At 40.3% G+C, this 26,350-nt stretch overlaps 1 protein-coding gene across 8 annotated transcripts in view; it reads right to left on the bottom strand.

Moving 5' to 3' along the window:
- Positions 1–26,350, bottom strand: part of VPS13D (vacuolar protein sorting 13 homolog D) — a 275,671-nt gene that overhangs the window by 102,471 nt on the left and 146,850 nt on the right. For all 8 annotated transcript variants that reach the window (XR_015143441.1, XR_015143438.1, XR_015143440.1 and 5 more), the window contains 8 exons: positions 24,768–24,931; positions 23,462–23,570; positions 21,186–21,365; positions 18,301–18,417; positions 17,178–17,327; positions 14,175–14,324; positions 13,127–13,223; positions 10,817–10,965 (listed from right to left, as the gene is read on the bottom strand). Coding sequence is in view for 5 of the 8 variants with exons in the window: in XM_086344602.1 (XP_086200728.1) it covers positions 10,817–10,965; positions 13,127–13,223; positions 14,175–14,324; positions 17,178–17,327; positions 18,301–18,417; positions 21,186–21,365; positions 23,462–23,570; positions 24,768–24,931 (1,116 nt within the window). In the remaining 3 variants the exon portion in view is untranslated. The remainder of the gene's footprint in view (positions 1–10,816; positions 10,966–13,126; positions 13,224–14,174; positions 14,325–17,177; positions 17,328–18,300; positions 18,418–21,185; positions 21,366–23,461; positions 23,571–24,767; positions 24,932–26,350) is intronic.

Raw genomic sequence — 26,350 nt, 5'->3', positions numbered from 1 at the left:
ATTTCCTGTTAGGCGACATCCTCGCCAACACTTGGTATAGAAAGCTTTTTAAAAAAACAATGTTCTGATGGGTGTGTAATGCTAACTCTGTGTGATTCTAACTCCCATTTTCTTGTTCAAGGATGAGATTAAGCACCTGATAATATACACATCAGCCTTGTGGATATACTTTTTTGTTAAGTGCCTACTCAAGGCTTTTTCTCATTTGCACAGTGGATTGTCTGTTTTTTCCTTATAGTTTTGTAGGTGTTTTTCTTATACATTCTATATACAAGTCTGTTTCATGAATGCATTGCAAACATCCTCTCCCATTCCGTGACTTGTCTTACCACTCTTTGGTGCTTTTTGACAGCAAATATTCTTAGTTTTAATGAAATCCAACTTAACAATCTTTCCCTTTATGATGGGAACGTTCTATGTTGGTAGTTAAGAAATTATCTACACTAAGGTCAGAGATATTTGCATATATTTCCTTGTAGAATTTTGTTTTACTCTTCACATCAAATCTACAACCTACTTGAACAGGACAATATATATATATATATATATATATATATAGAAAGCAGAGATCAAGAAGCATTCTTTCCAGGGAGGTATCTTATCATCTTAATAATATTTATTGAAGGGTCACCCTTGCCCTTATCGTGGTACAGTGCAATTTTGTCATAAGTCAAGTGACTGTACTCATATGTCTGTTTCTGGATTCTCATTTTGCCCTGTCTTCTGCCAATACCACACTGTCTTAATTACTGTAATTTTATAATAATTTTGAAGTCTAATAGTAAGCTCTTCAACTCTGTTCTTTTTTCTTCAGAATTTTTGGCTACATTTTACACTTTCCAGGTAAATTTCAGAATCAGCCTATCAATCTGCCACAAAAAAAAAAAATTGCTAGATTTTTCATAATGATTGTATTGAATCTATACATCAATTTGAGAAATGACAACTTTACAATATTCAATCTTCCAGTGTATTAATGAGGTACATCCCTTTATCTATTCATTTAAAAAATTTTTCTCAGTAATATTTCATTGCTTTCTGTGCAGAGGTCTTGTATACACTGTTGGATTTATTCCTAGGCATCAAGTGGTACAGTAAAAATGGCCACAAATTCTTTGCATCTTCTACCATTAATGAAGTCTATTTCCCCTTCACCTGAATCTGCATTGACCTTATAATTTACTTTAAACAATAAAATGCCACCTAAGTAACACTGAGCAATCTCTGAGCTTTGGCCTCAAGAAATCTTGGAGCATCTCCTTCATCCATTTTGATGTTTCCACGATCTGAGGAGGCCAAGTCTAGCTTCCTTGAAAACCAGAGACCACGTGGAAGGGGGTTCTGTTGACAGCCAACAACAAGCGCCTGACATGGTCGTAAGGTCACCTTACACTGTTTGGTCTCAGTTGACTGGCAGGTGACTGCAGTTACATCAATAACTACAGGTGAGCCCAGCAAACACAGCACCTAGCTAAGTCCGGTCCAAATTGCTGACTCACAGAGTTGAGAACAAATAAAATGGTTGTTTCAAACTACTCAGTTTTGGCCTGATTCATTCCACAGTTAATAGATGATATTGTATTTGATGTTTTCTTAAATGGTGTTGTAAAAGCATCCTTCAAATTTTCCTTTTCTTTTTAATTGCTGCTGACTAGAAATACAATTGACAATTTCTTCAGGGACCTTGTTAAATTTACTTATCCATTCTCATAACTTAGTTGTACATTGTTTTAGATTTTCTAGGTAATCATGTTCTCTACAAATAATAAAGTTTACATTTTCCTGTCCAGTGTTTGTACCTATTATTTATTTATCTTGCTGGCTAGAATTTCTAGCAAAACAGTGAACAGAAGTGGGGATAATAGCCATCCCTTTTTGCTTTCAACAGACCACCACTGAGTATATTTGGGGTAGATTTCTCATGGAGACACATTGTCAGATCAAGGCAGTTCCTGTCTACTTTTTGCTTGCTGACTTCTCATAAATGGATGCTGAATTTTGTCAAAAGATTTTGGTGCAACTATTGAGATATGCCCATTTTTTTAATTCTTTCATTTTGCTGCTGTGGTGAATGACATGATTTATTTGGAAATGTTAACTTGTGAGCACATGTGCTCAGTTGCTCAATCATGTCCAATTCTTTGTGACCCCATGGACTGTAGCCCACCAGGCTCCTCTGTCCATAGGATTCTTCTGGCAAGAATACTGGAGTGGATTGCCATTTTCTCCTCTAAAGAATCTTCCTGACCCAGGGATCCAACTAGCATTTCTTGCATCCCCTGCATTGGCAGATGGATTAACTTATACTCCTGGAATAAATATGACTTGCTTATAATATATTCATACAATGAGTCCTTGAATTATGTGGGGGTTAAGACTGCCAATCCCCTACACAGTCAAAAAGCCTCATACAGCTTTATAGTCAGCTTTCCACATCCACAGTTTTACAACCACAGACTTGACCAACCATGATCGTGTAGTGCTGTATTGATTGGGAAAAATCAGTATATTATTGGCCTATGTAGATCAAACCCATGTAATTCAAGGGTCACCTGTATTTTTCTTCTTATACACTGCTATATTTAATTTGATGATATTTTGTCCAATGTGTCTTGAACACATTTATAATTATTAATATTTTAAATCATGTGTCTAATTATGTCAACATCTGATTTATCTGTTTCTAGTGTCTATTTTTCCTCTTGGTAGGCCTGGTAACTTGTGACTGAATGCTTTTTGTATAAAGATGTGTAGATTTTAAATGAGTCTTTAGCTTTGGCAGGCAATTAAAGGATGAGATGGTTAGGTGGCATCACTGACTCAATGGACATGAGCTTAAGCAAACTCCAGGAGATAGTGAAGAACAGGGAAGCCTGGTGTGCTGCAGTCCATGAGGTTGCAAAGAGCAGGGCATGACTTAGCAACTGAACAACAAGGCAGTTAAAGGGGGTTAATCCAACTGGTGTTTTCAAGGCTGGCTTTCAGTCTTTGTAAAGATGGTGAAGGACAGGGAAACCTGGCATGCTGCAGTCCATGGGGTCGCAAAGATACGACTGAGCAACTGAACAACAACAGTAAAGATAATCTTGGTCTGTTTCCATCTTTATAAGGTTTGGTATAGTCCTTCAGCAGTCTCAACTGAAAACCAATTCCATCCCTCCACTTTTAATCTCCCCAGCACCATAAAACTGCTAAAAGATCTATTTAGTTAGCCTCTTGACTGCTGTTTTTTGCTTAGCTTCTCCTAGACTACTTAGAAATTGGCATCTGCTTCAAGAAATAAACAGCTCAAGACTATTGGGGTCCTTGTTCTGCCTGTCCCTTCTGTGTAAGATATGAGCCCCTCCACACCTATGGTCAATTAATCTTCAACAAAGAAGGCAAGAATATACAATGGAAAAAAGACAGTCTCCTCAGCAAGTGGTGTTGGGAAAGCTGGACAGTCGCATGTAAATCAATGAAGTTAGAACACTCCCTCACACCATACACAAAAATAAACTCAAAGTGGCTTAGAGACTTAAATATAAGACATGTCACCATAAAACTCCTAGAAGAGAACATAGGCAAAACATTCTCTGACATAAATCGTAGCAATGTTTTCTTAGGTCAGTCTCCCAAGGCAATGGAAATAAAAGCAAAAATAAATAAATGGGACCTAATCAAACTTGCACAGCAAAATAAACCATCAATAAAATGAAAAGACAACCTATGGGCTGGGAGAAAATACTTGCAAACAATGAGACCAACAAGGGCTTAATTTCCAAAATATTCAAACAGCTCATACAACTCAATAACAAAAAAGCAAGCAACCCAATCAGAAAATGGGCAGAAGACCCAAACAGACATTTATCCAGAGAAGACATACAGATGGGCAACAAGCACATGAAAAGATGCTCAACATCACTAATTATTAGAGAAATGCAAATCCAAACTATAATGAGATACCACCTCACACCAGTCAGAATGGCAATCATTAAAAAGTCGATAAACAATAAATGCTAGAGAGGGTGTAGAGAAAAGGGAACCCTCCTGCACTGTTGGTGGGAATGCAAATTTGTGCAGCCACTATGGAGAAGAGTACATCGAGGTTCTTTAAAAAACTGAAAATAGAGTTTTAGTTTTTTGATCCATATGATCCAGCTATCCTACTCCTGGGCATATATCCAGAGAAAACTCATTGAAAAGGATACATGCACACCAATGTTCACAGCAGCACTGTTTACAATAGTCAAAACATGGAAGCAACCTAAATATCCATTGACAGATGAATTGATAAAGATATATATATATACACACACACACACACACAATGGAATACTACTCAGCTATAAAAAAAAATTCAATCTGATGCTGGGAAAGATTGAAGGCAGGAGGAGAAGGGGACAACAGAGGACAAGATGGCTGGATGGCATCACTGACTCAATGGGCATGAGTTTGAGCAAGCTCCAGAAGTTGGTGATGGTCAGCAAACCCTGGCGTGCTGCAGCACATGGGGTCGCAAAGAGTCAGACACAACTGAGTGAACAGCAACAATAAAAAATAGAAGAAGACGACGAATGAAATAATGCCATTTGCAGCAACATAGATGGACCTAGAGCTTATCATACTAAGTGAAGTAAATTAGAGAAAGACAAATATCATATGATATCACTTACACATAGAATCTAAAACACGTTACAGATGAACTTATTTCCAAAACAGAAACAGACTCAAAGACATAGAAAACAAACTTGTGGTTCTCAAAGGGGAAAGTGGTTGGGGGAGGATAAATTAGGAGTTTGGGATTAGCAGATACAAACTACTACATATAAAACAAATAAACAAGTTTCTACTACATAGCACAAGGAATTATATTCAATATCCCATAATAACCTATAATGGAAAAGAAGATGAAAAAGAATACATATATGTATAACTGAATGACTTTGCTTTACATGTGAAACTAACATAGCATTGTAAATCAACTATATGTCAATCAAAAAAAAAAAAAAAGATACAAGGCCCTCAATAACTAACTCTCTTAGTAGCAACGGAGTCTCGCTTTTGCTTGACCAGCCCCATGAGACTGTCTAAAGCTTTACTCCGATTCTCTGACTTTTGAGAGCTGCTTTCTGCTTGACTTCTCTACCTTTCTCAATTAGAATTGTCTCAAAAATAAAACCAGAGTTAATATTTAGCTCACCTGATTGAGTTTCTCTCCTCTCATAAGTTGTGGACCCTCGAGTACTGACTTGGTAACTTTCCAATACTTTCAACAGACTTTTGGGCTTTTTTCTGTCTAGCTTTTCTTGTAGTTCTCAGCTGATTTGGGTCTGCTATAAGCCTGTTAACAATTTCTGGATATAGTCTGTTTTCCAATTATATTTTTATTTAACATGATTGACATTTAAGGATTTTAGAGAGCAGGCCAAGTGCTCTCCTTTTTTAATATAAAAACACTTTTTCATTCATGCTAATAATGTCAATAAATCTCTGATCTGTTTGGAATTTATTCTTATGTAGACTGTGATAACAAATTTAACTTCATATTTTTCCATATCACTATCTGGATAGTCTAATAACATTTTAGAACACCTATATATTCCCCATTGAATTAAAACTGCTTTATATTAAAATCTCATATGCAATGTAGTGGACTTTATACTTCATTTTCTCTTCTTTTTTAATCCTTCAGCATGTATCTTCAGAGTCTATCTTAAATTCTTTTGGAATAGGAGTATGCTTAAATGAAATGATATAATTGAAGAAAAACGAGATGCAATTTTTTAAAACCAGAGAGTGGGTTGAAATTCAGATTCAAAAAGAAAAAAGACTGACAAATTCAACAACATAAAGTAAAAAGCTTTTGTATGGTTAAAAAACAATATGCACACCAAAAGCAAAGGAAAAAGACAAGTGAAAAACCTGAGAAAGAATATTTGCAACTTACATCAAAAACAAAACTTCTACAAAGAGCTTCTAAAATTATTAGTGATAAAAGACCAATAAAATTATTTTTTAAATGGACAAGTGATATGACCAGAGAGTTTAGTCCACTAGGTAAAAAATGACCCTTTTCGATAAACATAGGGTTGGGAGAAGAGATGAAACAAACAGAAGAGTCAGAGGAGAACCAGAAAGGACATGGTCAAGAACAGGGCAGTCCATAGTATCGAACATGGCAGAGGGCCTTCCAGAGATAGGACAGGAAAGAGTACCACCGCACTTGGTGCCTTGGGAAGTCACTAGTAGCCTACTAAAAAATTTCAGGATAAAACATTTCGGAGATTAAGAGCATCCTCAAGTTTTAATTCAGCCTAACACTCTACAACAACAAAACAACCCCCAAAGAAACATTAAGTAGGTGGCCTAAACTCCCGTAGCCGATAATTAGTAGGTCGTAGATTTGAGCATGCTCATTTTCACAACTGTGACTATCTGGTAGAAAGCATGAAGACCAGAATAGGGGATTATTTTATTTCTCCTGAAAAACGTTCTGCTCCTCATTCACGCACACCTTGCGCATCCACACGGTGAGTGATGATGAAGTGAGCAGGCCCTATTTTCCCCATTTCTCTGACAAAGAAACTGAGGCCCAGCAGGCTTCACCATTTTTCTCAGAACCAAACAATAAATACGCTGGGAAAGCCAGGTACCAACATCAGTTCAGCACTCTGTTTTGGTAATACAACTCTGAGCCTCACTTTCTTCTCAGTGAACAGGAAATGAGATCAAAACAAAGGAGATGGCAAAACGCTTTATACCCCAACTTCCTCACTGCAGCCAAACACTGAAGAACCACAGATGATATTGATACATAGAAGACTTTAATACCTCTACTAAGCTGTCAAAACCTTCATGAGAGACACTATCCCCTTTCTGAGTGGCTAACACACTTTGTCTGAACCAAGGAAATATTCTGGCCTTTGAGTAAAATGTAATCTTTATCTGGTACTGCTGTGGGGCCTCCCACAGTGGAGAAAGCTGCTCTGTGGCACACTGGTATGAGTTACTCTGCCACCTTCAGGTCACTCTGGAGAGTCAAAGCACAGGAGACTGGAGGGCAAGAGCCCATCGGGGCTTTTTCTTGCAGTAACTAAATGACTAATCAAATACAGTAGTGTACAAAGTTGATGCTTATTTACTCAAGTAGCAGACAGTTTCCCGTTATAAAATGGACACTGGAGAAGGCAATCTGTGCTCATAAGTTCCTCATAAAAATAGGAAACTGTCCATTCCTACCTTCGCCAGACCCCCCCCAAAAAAAAAAACCTGCTGAAGTCTTGCAGGAACTTTAGAGTTAAAGAAGAAATACCTGTCCATATGCCATAAGGTCTCAGATGACAAGCAAGTCCCTGGGCCACGTCCTTTCCTTTCTCAGTTTATCCTGCACTAAACCAAACTGTCTGGAATTCATTCTTTAAAGGTTTATTTATGGTACACAGAGACTGTTTATGTGAAGCAGGGTATTTGCCCATTTTCCTCTTGGGACCGTGTTTAAAAACTACAGGGATATTTCCCTCTCTGGCACTTTCTGAAATACAATTAACAATACTGGATCTTTTTTCCTTTTAACAAATCTGGTTTTTATTTAGGGAGGGGAGGAAAAAAGTAAAGGGTCTGAAGTTTCCCAACAAATTATTTCAAGCCTTTGAGAAGACAGTTTTAGGCTTTTTAAATAGTGTCTTTGTTTGAAATTCCCCCTTACCCCCACCCTCTTGCTCTCTGACCATTAAAATGTGGGTTTTCTTCCAAACTAGATTGCTCAATTAAAGCCCTTCTTTTGTAATACCCCAATGCTTTAAATGGGAAAAGGACTGCTGTAGGCCACCTTGTGAAACCTTTTAAAGGTTCCTGGACTCTTTTGATCTTAAAAAAAAAAAGGCGAAAGAACACATAAACTACCTGGCATTTTCCATATCACTCTGCTGCTCTCTAACATGCAAACTCGGAAGAATAATGGAGAATGGGGGGTGGGGAATGCCCTGCTCTCCTTTCTGCATTTGTGAGATGGAGCTATTATCTCCCCCTTCTTCCATCGCAGAGCAAGGAATCCAATCGAGATAGCACCTGTGAGACTGCTCTGAGTCCTCTGAACAGACACTCTATCTGGCAATAATGTACCCTCACTGTAAACCTGGAGAGACTCCCCTCTGAGACTTCTGACAGCCTCATTTCTGGTCTGGAGTCAAGAGAATCAAGATAATTATTCCTTCAATACCAAAGACCTTTTAGTCAGACTCTCATGATTCCTGCTCTGGGACGGTACTCCATTCTTTTAGCCGTTATCTAGTCATCTCAAAGAGAGGATTGCACTTCCCAAGAGCTGCTCATCAAGGGATATTACTCTGTTAGAAAACTCTTTGAATAAATGACATTATTTTATGGGTCCCAGACTCCATGAGGAGAACTCAAGACACAGTGAAATGGTGACTTCCACAAGCTGAGGATTTAATATTGATGTTCCAATTCCCACCGCCTGGTGTGAGACATTAACGTACCACATTCAGGGTGTCCCCTGCCCACACCTCATAACTTTGGCCTTCAGTATAGTGTCAAATGAAACATTAGACCTCGATGATTCCTAGTTTATTGCATCCAAAGCAAACTGGTGAGCGTCAATACCCTGGAACTTGGGGTCTGGAGTCACTTCAACTGGAGAAAATCACACGGCATTTGTCAGTCTTGGGGGAAGTTTTCTACTGGGAGCAATCTGAAAGGGAACAGTTAGGTGTCTGTGTTTCTTAGTAAGATGATTTAAAAAACAAGAAGTCCTTAACTCTCAGGAAATAGTTGACATTGGTTTGCTGGGCGAGTGCCAAGTGTTCTGGGGGAATATATACTTTATCAAACAAACCCATTCCGAAGGGTCACATAAGTCAAGTGGATACTTGTGAATATGAGCAAGATAGTGGTTTTCCCACGGTTTTTCCCCCACTCCCATGCTGATTATAAGTATCTTCAGTCTCCTGGGGAACATGAAGTTAAAGCAAATTAAGCCAACAGGACAGTCCATCGAGAAGGCGCTGTTCTCAGGGTGGTTGCAGGAGCTCCTGGTTCCCAACCAGCCCTCCCAACCCACTCACTCCACTTGCTGCCTTAATGAAACTATCACCCTGGTCCTGTCCTGATCCAAACAGGACCTGATGTGGACCAGACTACTGTCCTATTACCTATTTCTATTTAAGTCTATTTTGGAAGTTGTGAGCAGGCAAATCGTGGGGCACATGAGGTCTGCACATGTGTTTTGTTAGGCCCACAATGTTGAAAAACAAAAACAAAAAAATTCAAATGGGTTGCCAACACTTAAAGACCAGGAGATTCCACATAAAAGTCCAGATTTCCGGCTTCACTTTAAGAATTCCGAAGATCTGGCAGCTCTGGGTTCACATTACCCCGTGACAACAGGCTGGAGCTGAGCTGCACTGCCCATTTCAGACGGAGTGTGCACACGCTGAGGGCTGTGTACACGCTGAGGGCTGCGTCCCCCACTGGGCTGCTTCACTTGCCTGCGACGTGGGCAGACCCAGAGGTGTGTATATTTATGACTTCAGTTTTACTACTTATTTGTTCATGTCTCTATCTCCTTCTGCTCAGAAAGAGAAACCACCTTGCAGCATCTTCAAGGAGGCAGCACGGGGCAGCAGGACTCTTAGACTGGTGGTTAGTGAGGAGGCAGACACCATCGTAACCATCTTTAAGAGCAACAGAGCAAAGAACCAGAAGTAACGGGTGCCAGCTGCAGGAAGGCAGATGGAGACTCCACCCAAGGAAAGGCTTTTCAACATTCACCCAGTTCTCCTCCTGCTCCTACCATTACCTATCTATTTCTACATCACCTATCTATATTATCTTCAATGACAAAGCCCTGTGAACTCCAAAATCCTTGTTTATCAAGCAGGGGATCATTAAGGACACATGGATCTCTAAAATTTCTGATTTCTTATACACTAAGGGGCGACTCAGTATAGGGGGAAAATGTATATGGACTTTTGAGTCAAATATTGTATCAGAATTTGAGGAACATCCCTTAATTTTTAATAGATTTTACTGTAGAAAATAAACACAGACTGCATCTGTCTTTATTTTACTATAGAAAATAAAGACAGACTGCATCTGTCAAGTGCACATCCAGATGCTCTGTAGGAGGGTCACATGCTGGTACGGTGAGGTGGGGGCCCCACATCTCAGTGGGTATGTGACCATGTCGTCCCTGAAGGTGGTAGACAATTCTGCTGTGGACCATTCAAGAAGGGATGAATACTTAGGAGGAGAGGAGGAGAGCAGGTGGGTCTTGGGCATGAAAAGAAGATACTGTCTGGGCTGCAGCTTTTGTCTCGAGTCTGGGGGCGGCCCAGGAAATGGGCTTTTGCCTCACTGAGATAAGCCAAGGGCTAAGCAGAGGGCAGATGCATTTTTATGTAATTCTGTGTTTATTCTTTTGTTACTCTTTAATCTTCAGTAAAGTTATACTTCAACATTAAAAAAAAAAGATACAGCTGACCCTTGAACAACATGGGTTTGAACTGCGTTGTCCACTTACACGTGGGTTTTTTTCAGTGCTATGCACTTGGCTGCAGAACCGCACATGCAGAAGGCCAATGATAACTTCTATGTGGATTCTCAAGTTCAAGGAGGATGGGTGCTCCTAACCCCCATGCTGCTCAAGGGTCAACTGTAAATACATGTACGAGTTGATAAAACTGTCTTAAAAAGGGAAACCTGTAAAAGTATCTGCTACAGATGATAAGGCTGGACAGGAAAAGGCAGGTAGTAAGCACATCCATTCTTTTCCCAGGAAAAGTGGTTTTCAGAACTTCCCCGGTGAGCAGCTCACCTTGAGGTCCAGCGGAAGCTTGTTGGAGGTGAACACACTCAGCTTGATCTGGGGAATACTGATTTTGAGATTCTCAAAGTAGTATCGGATTGGCGTCCCGCCTTGCTCAGCTGTCTTTTCATGGAGGTTTTCATCATATTTTTCCACCTCTGGCACAAAGGCAGAATAGTTTTTTTTTAAAAAATAAGTCTCCTTAAAAGTCTCATTATTCAAATACTTCAGGCACATTGAAAAGAAACTCATAGGAAGATGAAAACATTTCTCTCTCTAAATTTAGCTTTTCAGGGTTCAGTAATACATACAGCGTCCTGATATCACTTCTATATAAAAGCAGATCTGGTTCACGTTGTTTATCAAAAAAGTACAATAGCTTAAACTACTGATTTCCGACTGTGCACCACCTGGCAGATATAATCTCTGGAAAAAATAATCCAGGTGGGAAAGTCAAAGGTCATGGGGCACCACACTTTCTAGAAACCCTGTCCTTATCATTATTATTACTATAAATGACCCAGATTATTTGAATTTATTTCAGAAAATGATATCAAAATAAGTACTTGGATCGTAGTTTCATTCCTCATAATGAACATGACCAATTAAATGATGAATCTGAGCAAAACATAATGTCTTAAAAAGAAACAGGCTGCAGGCTATAAAGAACCGACATAGGCATAAGGGATGCTCTCTCTCCCAAAGAGTTGACATTATTTATTTATTTATTTATTTTTGGGTCACACTGTGAAGCCTGTGGGATCTTACTGCCCTGAACAGGGATCAAACCTGGGCCCTTGGTAGCAAGAGTGTAGAGATCTAACTACTGGATTGCCAGGGAATTCCCATCGGACATCACTTAACCAGCACATGGAAGCAGATTAGTCACTTGTTATCTCATGAAGTAAAAGGGACAAACATGAGTAACACACAGCAGTGTGCTCTTCAGCTCGATGCTGGTCCCCACATCTGTGTGGGCAGCTCATCTGCACTTGGATTTATGCGCCTTAGAAATAAAACCAAAGGGACTATACATAGCTACACATCAAACAAATTTACACTGGAAGCTTTTATAGTTCTATTTATAGAAAGAGGGGAATAGGTTTAACAACAACAAAAAAAAGGTAGCACAACAAAGACAGGCTTATCTGTATTCAGGGAACAGGAATAGTTATAGAAAGTGGAGAAGATTCCTCAGTGAAAGGCAGACAAGGATTTTATAAAAGTCTAAATCCACTAGACAATGCATGGGGAGAAATTTATTTATAGCAACTTACAAGAAGAGCATGTCCAATCAAATTTAAAGTAAAACTTCCCAGGAAGTTACCCGAAGAGAGCAGATACCTGGCAGCAGGCTCAAGTGGCTTTCTGAATACAAACACACACTGGCGTTTCCACCCAAAGTGGAGAACGCAGCATTAGACAGACAGGATTTCGCTCTTGACCCCAAGTACGCTTAAAGCTTAAATTCTAAGTCTGGGATAAAAAGAGCAAAAACATTTTTCTTGCACTGTGTGCATGTATGTTCCTATTTCACAGATCCCCAGGAATTTTCTTCCCCCTAGCCAACATGGGCAGATAAACATTAAAAGTCTCAATCTTATCACTTCTTTAGGCTTAATATTTAGTCTTCAAAAGATTAAGCATTACTGACTTCTTTCTAAGCTGTATAAACAGTCTTGAAAGGCCATGGTGAGGATCTAAAACAAAGAGACGACAGCTAAATAATTTTTGGAGCATCACTGGAAAATTTAGTTTTTTTAATAGCTTATCTTACTCCCCTCTCCAAAAATAGTAAAATAACTGGAAACCTCTGTAATTAAATTAAGGCATAAGGGTATAGATGTGAAAAATATAAAGTTAAGGGGTTGAGGCTGGCCAATTTTCTTCCTCAGATAAACCAAAGGAACTGCTGAAGGGATTTCTGATTCTTGACCCTGAGTCTGTTTAATAAACAAAGGTTAGGACACAAAGTGCTCTGCTAAATGAATAATATCATTTCTGCCATCCTAAAGCAGATGTGTCAAAAAAAATAAAAACAAACAAGAAACAAAGAGGAACAAAAGACTGCTTCCCAAAGGCTTGCCCTGAGTATGCTTGGGTTCTGGAAGGCCCTCCGTATGCAGGTATACCTCACTGCCTGTCAACGGGCAACACTGAGAAAGAGAACGGGACCCCAAGCCTTAGCTTCCCCACTCAGACCACGAATTGGGAAGGGAGCTCGGCAGGCATCTAGAGGCTACCTATTTTCACAAGCAGACTAAAAAACGCCACCCTAGGGCCAATTTCCAGATACAAACCTGGAACACTGGACATTACCTGATTCGGCTTGATCGTAGCCAAAGAAACTCAGCAGCTTGAGGAGCAGTTTCTCCTCAATTTGTACTGTGAATCTCTGAGCCGTGACCATCAGGTGCTAGAGAGAAAGAAATTCTGATTTACAGCGTGAATGTCAGAGGAACTTTCGTCTGCAACCTAAGAAGGCCCCAATGGTACAGCATGGTCTCTTAATGTGATTTCATAATCATATTGCCAATTTTCTTCTGCTTCATCTCTCTCCATTGTTATAATGAACCCCAAATTCCAGAAGATGTTTAACAGGCGATCCACCATGGTGAATTCACGATCTACCATGTTTAACTGACAATTCACCTGTCAGTTAGTCAGGATAACGTTTATAGATGCACCATGCTACTGAGTTCACGTGGGTCTAGTTCAAGGAGTAGCCCTGGACTTGTGAATGTGAGGCCACATGCAGGCATGGCCCCCACTGGCCCTGGTAACAAAGGACCAGAAATACGAGGAGCAACCTCTCAGCTCCCGTTTTTCCGACAAGCCAGCACTGGAACACTAGCTTGTACACGAAGACTTCTCCAGGAAAGAAAGGGTATCGTTTTTGGAATGAGCCACTTTTAGTATGATCTGCTTTTAGTAAACACCGTGGCAGCTCAAGGTGTCTGTCCCAAGTCAGGCCCCTCCTACCCCTTGTCCAGTAGTCTGAGATTTTGTTTTTTTAATTTATTTTGTTGAAGTATAGCTGTTTTACAATGCTGTGTATTAATTTATGGGTTATAATATTAATAATATATCTAGACCATGCCTGGTCATGATCAATCTAGAAGATGCTATACTCTCCTGCAGAGATTTCATGGTGAAAAATATACACTCTGATGGATTCAGTCCTATCACCTGAGAATCATCAATAGCACAACCGAGAATATAAAGTTTAAAGAGAAACTTCCATCAGTCCAGCTACACAACTTGTTGAGTTGCTTGTGCCTTTACCCCCTGGACTATTTCCATTTGCAGTCTGCACTGCTGCTCTGAGCCTGGGCTATGAGAGGACAAAGCAAGTCCATCAGCCTACCTTGTAGATGTTGGTCAGCGTGCTCTTACTGGGGAACTTCACTGCGTTCACCTGCACGGCTGGGCCCGCCTCAATGACCTCATTCTCGTTGCTCAGAGGGGTCACGTAGAGCATGAAGGGCTGAGTCGTGCCAATGAGCTGGTTGTCCACCTGGGACATGAAAAAGCAGTGACAAAAACAGACAAGTTTCTCAGTTTTCATTTTTACCTTTGACTCAAAATATGTAGGTCACTCAGAAAGTACCTTTGGAAAAACATACCTCCACTAAATCCAGCAACAATAATGGTAATAGTAACAGTAACAGGAGCTATACTTTATTTGGTGAGTACTGTGTGTCAAGGGTGCTTTCCTGGTGGCTCAGTGGTAAAGAATCTGCTGGCCAATGCAAGAGAGGCAGGTTCGATCCCCAGGTCGGGAAGATCCCCTGGAGAAGAAAATGGCAACCCATTCCACTATTCTTGCCTGGGAAATCCCTTGGACAGAGGAGCCTAGTGGGCTACAATCTATGGGGTCAAAAAAGAGTCAGACATGACTGAGCGAGTAAACAACATCATGTGCCAAGCACTGAGCTAGTCCCCGCACAAAGATCATCTCAGCAAGTCCCACGACTGCCAGGCTGTCCGAGTTATTAAAGCTGCATTCTCACCACAACCTCCTGGGGACCATCTCTGTCCTCACCTCACAGATGAAGACACCGAGAAGAGACACCCCTGTTGGAGGCTGTACACCTAGTCAGTGACAAAACAAGAACTGGACTCCAATTCTCCCTGTCCCCAAAGCGTACACTCTCAGCCAACAGGTTACTAATGCTTCTCTCGTTCCAAATTCCCTGAATAAGAACTTAAACCAGTCAATCCTAAAAGAAATCAACCCTGAATATTCACTGGAAGGACTGATGCTGAAGCTGAAACGCCAATACGCTGGCCACCTGATGTGAAGAGCTGACTCACTGGAAAAGACCCTGATGCTAGGAAAGACCGAGGGCAAGAGGAGAAGGGGGAGATAGAGAATGAGATAGTTAGACAGCATCACCAACTCAATGGACATGAGTTTGAGCAACTTTAAAAACGTTGCTGACTATCTTCTCACTTGTATTGTTCACAATGAGAAACTGGCTGTCATTCTCACCTTTGTTCCTTGGAAGGAACATGCTTTTTTAATCTGGATGTTTTATCACTGGTTTCGAGTAACTGATTATAATGTACCTTGGGATAGCTTCCATTATGTGTGTGTGTGGCAAGGGGGGTGGTATGAATGTGGCTTTGTGTTTGAGCTGCTTCTGTGAGTTTATAGTTTTCACCAAGTTTGAAAATTTTATGGTCAAAATTTCTTCAATTATTTTTTTCTGTCCTCTCCTCTCTCTCTCTTCTGGGGATTCCAATTATCTATATAGTATTGATATTAGGTTGACTGAAATTTTATCATAGGTCACTGATGCTGGTCTCTCTGTGGGTTTCTAGGTTTTTTTCCCTTGGATTATTTTTCTCTGGGTATTTCTATTTTGACAGTTTCTCTTGTTATAAGTTCACTTATCGTTTTTTTTTCTTCACTGTGTCATCTGCTTCTGATCAAATCCAGTGTTTTTTCCATTTCATTTTAATTTCTAGAAGTTTGAGATTTTGACTATCTTCCAGGTCTCCACTTAACTTTTTGAACATGTGGAATAGAATACAGTTATAGAAAGTTTTAATGTCCTTCTTTGAATATCCTAATGTCTGTGTTAACTCTGGGTTGGTTTGGAATGATCACTGTTCTCATTATGTATTGTGTTTCCTTGCCCCTTGGCACACCTGATGATTTCTGACAGGATGTCAGACACTGTGGTTTTCATTCTGCTGGGTGTTGGATGTTTCTGTATTCCACTGAATCTGGAGCTTTGTTCAGGATACGGTTAATTTACTTGGAAACAGCTTGATCCTTTCAGAGCCTCCTTTTATACGACTGATTTGTTAGGAGGTCTGGAGCAGTGCTCAGCTTAGGCCTCAACATGCACCACGGAGGCCCAAGACCTTCTGGAAGGCTCTTTCCAGGGCCCCGTAATTATTAGTTTTCCCACTGCAGCTGGGCTTGAGCTGCAAGCACTGTCCCTGTGAGCTTTTCAGAAGGTAGTCTCCTCATGTACACTTCTGATCTGTTGTGTCCTCTGCTGATCTCTGGAGATCTCCTGTGCAGTATGCCCCTCCCAGGTCTGCTGTCCTATGAACTCTGGCTGCCTTGGTCCTAGGACTCTCAATTCTGTTCAGCTCATCCACTCTAGGGCTCTGTCTCAGTCTTTCCACCTGGTGCCGGGCGTGAAAACTTTTTCAAGGCAGCAAGCTGGAGTGATGGAGAAGAAAATGGTAACCTACCCCAATATTCTTACCTGGGAAATCCTAAGGACAGAGGAGCCAGGGGGGCTACAGTCCACAGGGTTGCAAAGAGTCAGACATGACTTAGCAACCAAACAACAACAACAAAGTTGGAATGACTGCAGGCCTCACATCTTCTGTTTCCCACCTTTCCGAGACCACTGTCCTTTGTTGCCTGGTGTCTAGTGTCTTGCATCTGTTGTCTCTTTATTTTATCTGGATTTGGGGGGTGTTTCAGGTAGGACAGTAAATCAGATCCCTGTACTCCATCTTGGTCAGAAGCACAAATTCACTTCCCTAGCTTTTTTCTTTTCTCCCTGTGGTGAACTTCAGTTCCTCTAAATGATGGTTAGATCGATTTTCATTGTTTTCTCTGTTTGCAAGATGGGGAACCAGCAGTCACCTTCCTCTGTGCCACCCTAAGTTCTCCAAGTTACTGATAGACTAGCTACTATAATTCAGAATTCTGCTGTCTGGAAAAATCAGTAAAGACAAATGTAGGTAAAAATGTTTTTTTTCATAGGACAATTTTTTGAAAGACACAAGAAATGTGCACCAGAGCACTAAAGTTCCTAGAACATTAAACACTGATCTAGTCAGCTGTTCAGCAGGAAGAAAAAAAAAAACCAACAAGTTCTGAGCCTCCCCCACTCACCTGTACATCCTGTATGCTAAGCTCAAGCATGTGACTGGTGGCCAGCTGTGTGTAGTGCACGTTGATTCCCGTAAGACTTGCAAAGACCAGTTCTTCTGGGACTTTATTAATTAAAGACAACCCAATTCCACCTTCTAACTTCACAAGCACCTGAAAGAAAACCAAAATATGATACACTGGCGATTTAAATCAGAGCTTAAGGTAGCCAGGAGAGTACAAGGAAACACATGGCTTTAAGTCCCTCTATTCTGCCTCTGAGCCAATGAACACCACTTAAAGAAGAGTTTAATTCTCACCTGCTGCTGCTGCTAAGTCTCTTCAGTCGTGTCCAACTCTGTGTGTCCCCATAGACGGCAGCCCACCAGGGTCCCCCATCCCTGGGATTCTCCAGGCAAGAACACTGGAGTGGGTTGCTATTTCCTTCTCCAATTCTCACCTAGATGGCTCAAATTTCATCATCTCACTAGAAGCCTTCCTCTCCAGGCATACTCCTCACCCCAACCAGAACTCAGCAGTCATATGATAAGACCTCTGCTGGAGGACTGATGACATTTTGCATTTTATTACAGGAAAATAATTGTTTGAGAATCTTTCTCCCTATTTGGGAGGCAAGCTCTCCTTAAATCATTCACTGAACATCCATAACATCCAATCTAGTGCTGTACATAAAGGCATTTATGTTTTTTCAGAAGATTACTGAATAAATGAGGAGTAAGTGTGCTTTATCACACTCATCTCATGTTCCTTTCTAAACTTGTCACTTTCTTTCCAATGCCCAAACAGGGACAGAGGAAGGAAGGTGTCAGAGTCAGCTGGAGCCAAAAAAAGATAAGATCTAGTTTGCTTATTCTCAATCTTCAGTCCTGTTCAAATTCTTTATTTATTCATCTTACTCTAGCAATGTTTGTTACATTCTGATTTGACCTGAGCTGTTATTTAACGAACATATTCACACATTGATGTTGCGATAACATTAAGTACTGTGAAGTAACAAGGATACTTAGAAGTCATAGAGGGCAGAAAGAAAAAAACAAAAAAAGAAGGTCTCAACTGAGAAAATCAAAGAGCAAAATTCCAAACAAATTTATAATGAAGATGTGACCTTGCAAGAGTTCAAACGTACTTCCAATTCCTGCTCTGTGTCTGGATTCTTTAATTTCTGCAGCTCTCGTTCAGTAACAGGAAGTTCATCCACTTCATATGATGAACGGTCACTTTTCCGTTGGGAGAAATCTGTTATCTGAGGTCAAATAAAACACTGTACTTATTAAGAGGGCTCATACTTCCATTGCGAAACATACTCCACACCAATTGTATGAGTCAAAAGTCACTATGCACTCAATAATCCTATGGAAGTTAATGGTTTCCAAAGCACTGCTAAAGTAAGATTTATATAATAATGAAGCAAACTTGGTTTTGAGTCTGTATGACTAACACCAAGCTGTGGATCTTAAGAGTTTCATATAGTGTGGGATAGGCATCTGTAGGTACTCCAGAATTATAGCTCAAGTCAAAATATGCAAAGCTCAGGCTCACAGCATTCGTTTTTTGCCTTAAGAGAAGGGTGCTTTTTAAAGAAGTGTTATGGATTAGGGTGTGCTGTCTCAGAGAGTTCACTGTTACGTATCATCAACATCTTTTCTTTTTCCTTATCTTGAATTCATCAAGCCCTGGTAAATCTCTGTTTCCAGCACAGACCTCTCCCTGAGCTACAGACCCAAACCTGTACTGACTTCTGGATATTTTCATGTAGATATCATATGCTTAATAAGTTCAAAACTTAACTCCTCATTTTCCCTCAGAAGTCTACTCTACATACATCTTTGTGATGTAGATTATCATCCTCTTATATTATTGCAGCCATGAAATTAAAAGATGTTTACTCCTTGGAAGGAAAGTTTTGACCAACCTAGATAGCATATTCAAAAGCAGAGACATCACTTTGCCAACAAAGGTCCGTCTAGTCAAGGCTATGGTTTTTCCAGTGGTCATGTATGGATGTGAGAGTTGGACTGTGAAGAAAGCTGAGCACCGAAGAATTGATGCTTTTGAACTGTGGTGTTGGAGAAGATTCTTGAGAGCCCCTTGGACTGCAAGGATATCCAACCAGTCCATTCTAAAGGAGATCAGTCCTAGGTGTTCTTTGGAAGGAATGATGCTAAAGCTGAAATTCCAGTACTATGGCCACCTCATGCAAAGAGTTGACTCATTGGAAAAGACTCTGATGCTGGGAGGGATTGGGGGCAGGAGGAGAAGGGGACGACAGAGGATGAGATGGCTGGATGGCATCACCGACTCGATGGACATGATTCTGAGTGAACTCCGGGAGTTGGTGATGGACAGGGAGGCCTGGCATGCTGCAATTCATGGGGTCGCAAAGAGTCGGACACGACTGAGCAACTGAACTGAACTAAATGCCCAAATCGAAATTTTGAAGGCCACTCTTGACTCCTTCCTCTGTCTCATCCCCACAGTCAATCTGACCAACTCTACTCCTTAATAAGCTTTCATTTCTAATCATTTCTCTTCAGTCTCCTCATGTCCATCTCTTGCTGTGTATTCTGGTTTGAATTACCACAATCTCTCATCCAGGTCTTTCCTAACTGGCTTTTTCTCGGTTTCCAATTTCATTCCACTCCAGCTCTCCACACTGCAGCCAGAGTGAGCAAGTCAAAATAAATTTCTGATCATGTCACCGTCTTGACTCTTTGTTGCCACAGAAAAAACACAAAATCTTTAGCATGTCTCAGGCTTTTTTAATGTTCTGGCCCCTTCTACGGTCTCCTGCCTCTTTCTTAGCACATTCTATGTGCCAGTCAGATCACTCTTTTCTATCTCCAGGCCTTCACTTATTAACCTCCCAAATATTTATAATGTACTTACTTTGTTTATTGCTTATGGTTTATCTCCTCCACTACAATGTAAGCTCCAACACAGCAGGGAACTTTGTTTGTTCACTAGTCTAGGTTCAGTACGTAAAACTGTGCCTGGCTCTAACAGGTGCTCAGTAAATAACTGGTGAGTTAACACTCTCATTCTTAGGGCACAGTGCCCCTACCTTTCCTTCTTTTTTTTGGCCACATCACAGGGCATGTGGGATCTTAGTTCCCCTGAAAGGGATCAGACCCTCACCCTTGCATTGGAAGTGCCCAGTCTTAACCACTGGACAGCTAGGGAGTCCCCTGTCTTTTCTTCTTGATTTGGCTAACTCCTTCCAGTTAACCTTTAGATCTCACCTGAAGTATCACTTAGCTTAGAAAGCCCCTCTCCAAATCTGGGTGTACAAATCCTTTCTGGATACTACTCATAACACCTTCCACTCCTACTTTCAAAACATAACATTTTAAATTGTCTGATTATAGACCTCATAGATCTTCTTGTTGTTACTGTTATTAATATATCAATTATTTAAATATATAATAAACATATATAATGATGGATAATAATATGCACTATTCTTGATAGTATCTTAATTCTCATACTTCGTTTTTACTCATCCTTTTTTTAAATGACATAAATAGTTGATTTACAATGTCGTGTTAGTTTCATGCATATAGCATATAATTCAGTTATACATATATATTTATCTTTTTTTTTTTTCAGATTATTTTTCCTTGTGCTGTGTGCTGTGCTTAGTCGCTCAGTCATGTCTGACTCTTTACAACCCAATGGACTCCTCAGTCCATGGGGATTCTCCAGGCAAGAATACTGGACCAGGTTGCCATGACCTCCTCCAGGGGATCTTCCCAACCCAGGGATCAAACGAAGGTCTCCCGCATTTCCTTATAAGTTACAATAAATTAATTCTTATACTTTTTAAAATACCATCTTGTATCTTACTTACACTTTAATTCTTATAACAACTTTGTGAGGCAGGTCTTATCCCCTGCCTTTATAAATAAGGACACGATATCCTCAGGTTCAGCATAGATATTTCAATAAGTATTTGTTGAATGACTCACGGGGAGAACACTGAGTTTCATGTCATTTCTTACAATAAAGTATCACCTGGAGCGCTCTAGTTGGTCCATCTGGAACAACTCTGATGGACAGCATTCCAGAACCAGGCCTCATTTTTTGGTTAATAAATTGTTGTTCAGGTGGAACTGGCCCCAGAAGCTGCATGGAAGTGTCCGGACCAAGAACAACTTCAGCTCCATCAAACAAGCCAGAGAGCCCTCCTTTGGCCTAAAGGACAGAGGAAAGATGTATGAGCAAAGGCAAAGGCACTAACTTTGACAATTTAACATGTCATTTGAAACAAGTCACCAAATTTAAACTCACTTCTGAAGGGTGAAGGTCAACATACAGCAAAACTTGTACTGTTTTTTCAGCCTTAGAGTTGATTAAAAAAAAACAGTAGGCTTACCAGGGCAAGATGGAAACTTATACTGCATGAATTTAGGGAATTCTGGGTAAGATAATTCTACAAATACAGCAGTGTATTAGTTTAGTGAAACTTAGATGAGCATAAAAAATAAAAAAACCAAAAGTCCTGTTTCTTTGAGTGTTCTCCCTAGGGCTGGCTTAAAAATCTGAAACATTCTGAAAATTTAAAAATTATCATCATCACTCAGCTTTCCAATAAAAAGCAAATTCTGAATTGAAAATCTCCTCCAACATGCATATGGCTGGACCATCAAATATCAAAGATGGTGCCTCTTCTAAAATGAAACAGGGAATTGTGAATGTCATTGCCAGTTACTTGGGCCTTTGGAGAAAAGCACCTTCTTGCTACATGCCACAAGTGAAAAAGGAAAGTCTATAGGATGCCTTTGGGAGAGTACACACAGGGCTAGAGAAAACGATAGCAAAAGTGTCTAGATTCCCCCTTGTTAGTTTTTAAACGGTGAGTAATGAGAAGGAAAATTTAAGCTGGGTTTATTGGACAGATTTCAACATGGAGAACCTTTTACGACTGTTTCGGGTTTAGAAGAACGTGCATACAACCTTATAAGGGCAGTGTCAGAAAATGTTTTAATGCCTTCAGTTACTTTATTCAGAATAAGATTGAAACAAGCTTATTTCCCTAACCAAAACACATTCTGCTTTGTTGAATACGTGGTTATAGGGTCACTCACAACCAGAGAAATGATGAAACAGATTCAAGAAACAACAAACACCAGAAAGGGATTTGCAGGGCGGGAGGATGCTCTCAAAGAACTGGAATTACAAGGGCTTTAGAAACAAACCAGAAGTAAAGTCGGGGTCAGACACAGAATCCAACAATTATAACAAGCCTTCTTTTGCCTCTAGAAGTCTGAATTGTATTGCTAATTGAAAATCACAAATCCATTCCAGATGTGTGTTTCATATAAGCAGCTTGTCTTTGATGAAAAAAGCTCAGGGCAATAGAGATAAAGAAAATAAATCTCACCAAACAGCAGTCAGAGGCTCCTTACAGTTTCGCTTACTGCCCTGGAGAACAAGCTCCCATTATGGAAGGACAGCCAGGTTTCCCCCAGGTCAAACACACTAAGACCTAGCCTGGGCCTGATGTTCTAGCGTTTGCCTTTTGGGTAAAACTGAGGCAGAACTGCATACACAGTCACACGTATTGTTCTGCTTTATGCCCAAATCTGTCATATATCTTCCCAGTTACCCATCTCAGAGCCATGGTACCATTCTTGGCCTGAAGCCAGAAGGAGAGAAAATCCAAATTCCTGGTAATTTTCCAAACACACATTTGCTTATAAAGTACCCAGGAGTTTTACATGCAGTGAACTGGCTGAGTTGAAGATAGGGGAGATTTGACCAGTAATCTTAATTCTGACATTTGCTACAATTAAATGTTTATTTGGTCACTACTAAGAATGCACAAGTAAACAGAATCTAGAGTTTGCAGAGCACTTGATAATTATTCACCATCTCATAGAACACTTTATAAAAGGCAGTTTTAACTTCACTAAAACAAATCCATCTAACTTATGGTGAGCTTTTAGCTGATATTTTTCTCTCTCTCTTTTTAAAACTTCATAGCTAATTTATCTCATCAAAGGAAAAAAAAAATCCAGGTAAGCCAAGGGGTGGGGGCAATCACTCAGGGGCAACCATTCCCAAAACATTTCTTGTATGTCACCTTCAAGAACATTTCCTGGGTAAATACACACAGAGGCACTAAGCTTCATGGTTTTCCTGATTAAAATGAAATAATACATATTTGCTCTACAATTTTTCCCCCCATTCAACAACATCTCATGTATATTCTAAATGAGACTCTGTTTCAAAAAAAAAAAAGGCTCAACCACTGCTTGTTGCAACTGAGGATGTCAAAACCTACTGACCTGGACCACCAGCCCATGTAGCCCGCAGGTCAGCTTCCCTTCTCGGAAACTCCAAGTCTGGGTTGTGCTCCGCCTACGGTCAGGCTTCCTAAGCATTAGCGGCTCATATCTGGAAGAAAGGAAAAAGCAATGAGTCCTGTGAATCAAACACTTCAGGTCTGAAGAGAATATCAGGATGATGGTTTTACTCTTCTTGCTTCTAATATCTTCTGCCCTGGAAATCTAACAGACAGTTTGCTTGAATCCTATGGCAATTAGGTTATCTCTAGATAAGGAAAGAAGAATAAAGTAAAATGGAAAGCAGTGAGGTCAACAAATACAAATACTTAGGGATTCATAATTTAATAAATGCAATATGAGTTTTCTTACTTTCTCACAATGACAAGTTATCATGCAGTTTCATGCAGTATGCAAAGGGTTTTAAAAATACTTTCAAAAATCTTTTCTGTTCTATTTTCAATACTTTATTTTATATTGAGTTTTAACTTGTAAGTCCTATAAAGTCATTTTGGAAGTAAACAAGGTATTACCTGAAAACATACACTGACTACATGGGCAAACTGAGGTATAGGCTAATAATTTATTCAAAGTTAAAAAGATGATTTGAATTCAAGGAGTTAAGTCATAAAAACACATTTGATTATTTTCTTAATAATTTATTTCTGCTTTCATAAGATTTAACAAAGTTCTTAGATTAAAAACCAAATTTTTCCCTTCTAGGGAGCGCTGGTCATGAAATGCCTCCCAAAGTATGGCTGAATTTATGACCATGAGGGGACCCTGTCAACTACAAATTGGTGCTTGCCAAAGGCATCTGGGGCCTCCCTGGTGGCTCAGCAGTAAAGAATCCACCTGCAATGCAAGAGATGTGGGTTCAATCCCTGGGTGAGGAATATCCCCTGGAGGAGGACATGGCAACCCACTCCAATATTCTTGCTGGGAAAACTCCATGGACAGAGGAGCCTGGCGGGCTACAGTCAATGGGATTGCAGAGCCGGACATGGCTGAAGTGACTGAGCACGTTCACTTCTAGGGAGCAATGGCAGATAGATGTTTGGCTGAAAATAAATTCATTTTTCATAACATATCCTTCTTGTTTGATTTTTTTTTTAACGTCTCCATGGGCATTTCCATAATAACTTTTAAAAACAAAAAACCCAATACTCATATTTGGAAATAAAATTCTATTGTGGAAGAAAAAGCAAATTCTTATTTCACTTCTAAACTATAGCTTTTGGGTATACATTTCCTCTGAGTCTGAATTTGAAAGCAGTGAACTTGAATCAGAAGCTGCCTAGGAAGTTACCTGTTGTCAGTGACTGCAGCGAGACCAGCTATATCCAAGATGGCAGAGCCCTCGGCAGAGCGGGCGGCCGAGGGCTCACTGGGGTTGTGAGGCACGGAAGAGCCCTCGTGGGCCAGCATGCCTGTTCCAGTCATCCTCCACAGCTGAGAGCGCTTCCCTGGTTCCTGTCGGGCAGAGACAGAAAGAGCCATCACAGCTCTCACATCACAGACACAGCTCCATACAAAGGCTGGATGAGTTCTCAAGGAAGAACTGTACTAAAAAGGACATTTTCCACATTAGATACTAATAAATGCTTAATTCAAACTTGCATTATTGTCAATCCCTAGTTGCAGTTTGGATGAAATCTGCTGAACTCTTTGAAACTTGAATCAAAAAAAAAAAAAAACACCCCAATAATGTAAACTTAAAAATTTTACTTTCTGAGCAAACTAGTGAGTTGAGGTGCAATCTAATTCCCTCCAGTAGCTGTTAACTGCTCTTCCTGATAGTAACCCTCCATGTCCTTATGTGGAAGAGAGATCCAATTATATAAAATATATACAATATTCTCAATACTCAGTCTTTTGTGATGCTCGTGACTGGCAGACAACAAGAATTTACCAGGGCTCTCCCTCATCCCATGTTTATCATGGATGCATACTACATTGAGGGCTTTTCTGGTAGATCAGATGGTAAAGAATCTGCCTGCATGTGTGAAGCCTGGGTTCAACCCCTGGGTTAGGAAGATCCCCTGGAGGAGGGCATGGCAACCCATTTCAGTATTCTTGTCTGGAGAATCCCCATGGACAGAGGAACCTGGTGGGCTACAGTCCATGGGGTCACAAAGAGTCAGACAAGACTGAGCTACTAAGCGATACCTACAACACTGATGGTTTCCAATTCTCAAGTCAACTGCGTTCAGTATTAAGCTGATTATATTAAGAAATTATACTAAATTGTTGCTACTAATTCTAAATATATTTTCTCCTTAGCTATATTTTAGAAACAACACTTGGACTTCCAGGCCAATCCATGAGAAGCAATAATAATAGTAATAATATCTACTGAATATTTACTACGTGTCAACCACTGATTGATCACTGTGATTTACACACAGTAATTCATTTAAACCTCAGAACAATCCAGTGAAGTATATACTGTTATTACCCTGACTTACAAATGAAGAAGCTAAGTCTCAGTGAGATAAAGAAACTCCAGCTCGGTCACATAACTAGTAGGTGGCGGAGTGAAGGTTTGAATTCCCACAGGGTGAGTGGAGGGATGACACGCTTACCCACTCTGCCATACTACCTTTCTAACAACCCATAGAATTCCATTTCAGTAACACCAAACCATTGAGAAGACTCTTTCTATGGGAATGAATACTCCAGCTAGACCTGTCAGGATCACATTCTGGGTTCCACAAATGCATCCACATGCTGCCTCACACTGGAAAAACAGCTTTTCTGTTACATTCTCCAAAGTAAAAGCTGAGAAAGTAATATGAATGCTGGAGTCGAATGCCAGGATTTGAAACCCAGCTGCCTCACTACTAGCTAAGTGACCGTGGCTCAGTTACTAAATTTCTCAGAGCCTGTCTT

The sequence above is a fragment of the Bos grunniens genome, chromosome 16, assembly GCF_055505025.1.
Source record: "Bos grunniens cultivar Pamir isolate PY7600 chromosome 16, Bosgru_T2T1.0, whole genome shotgun sequence".
NCBI lineage: Eukaryota > Metazoa > Chordata > Mammalia > Artiodactyla > Bovidae > Bos > Bos grunniens.
The sequence above is the reverse complement of the archived record's forward strand: the minus strand, read 5'-3'. Positions and strand labels throughout refer to the sequence as shown.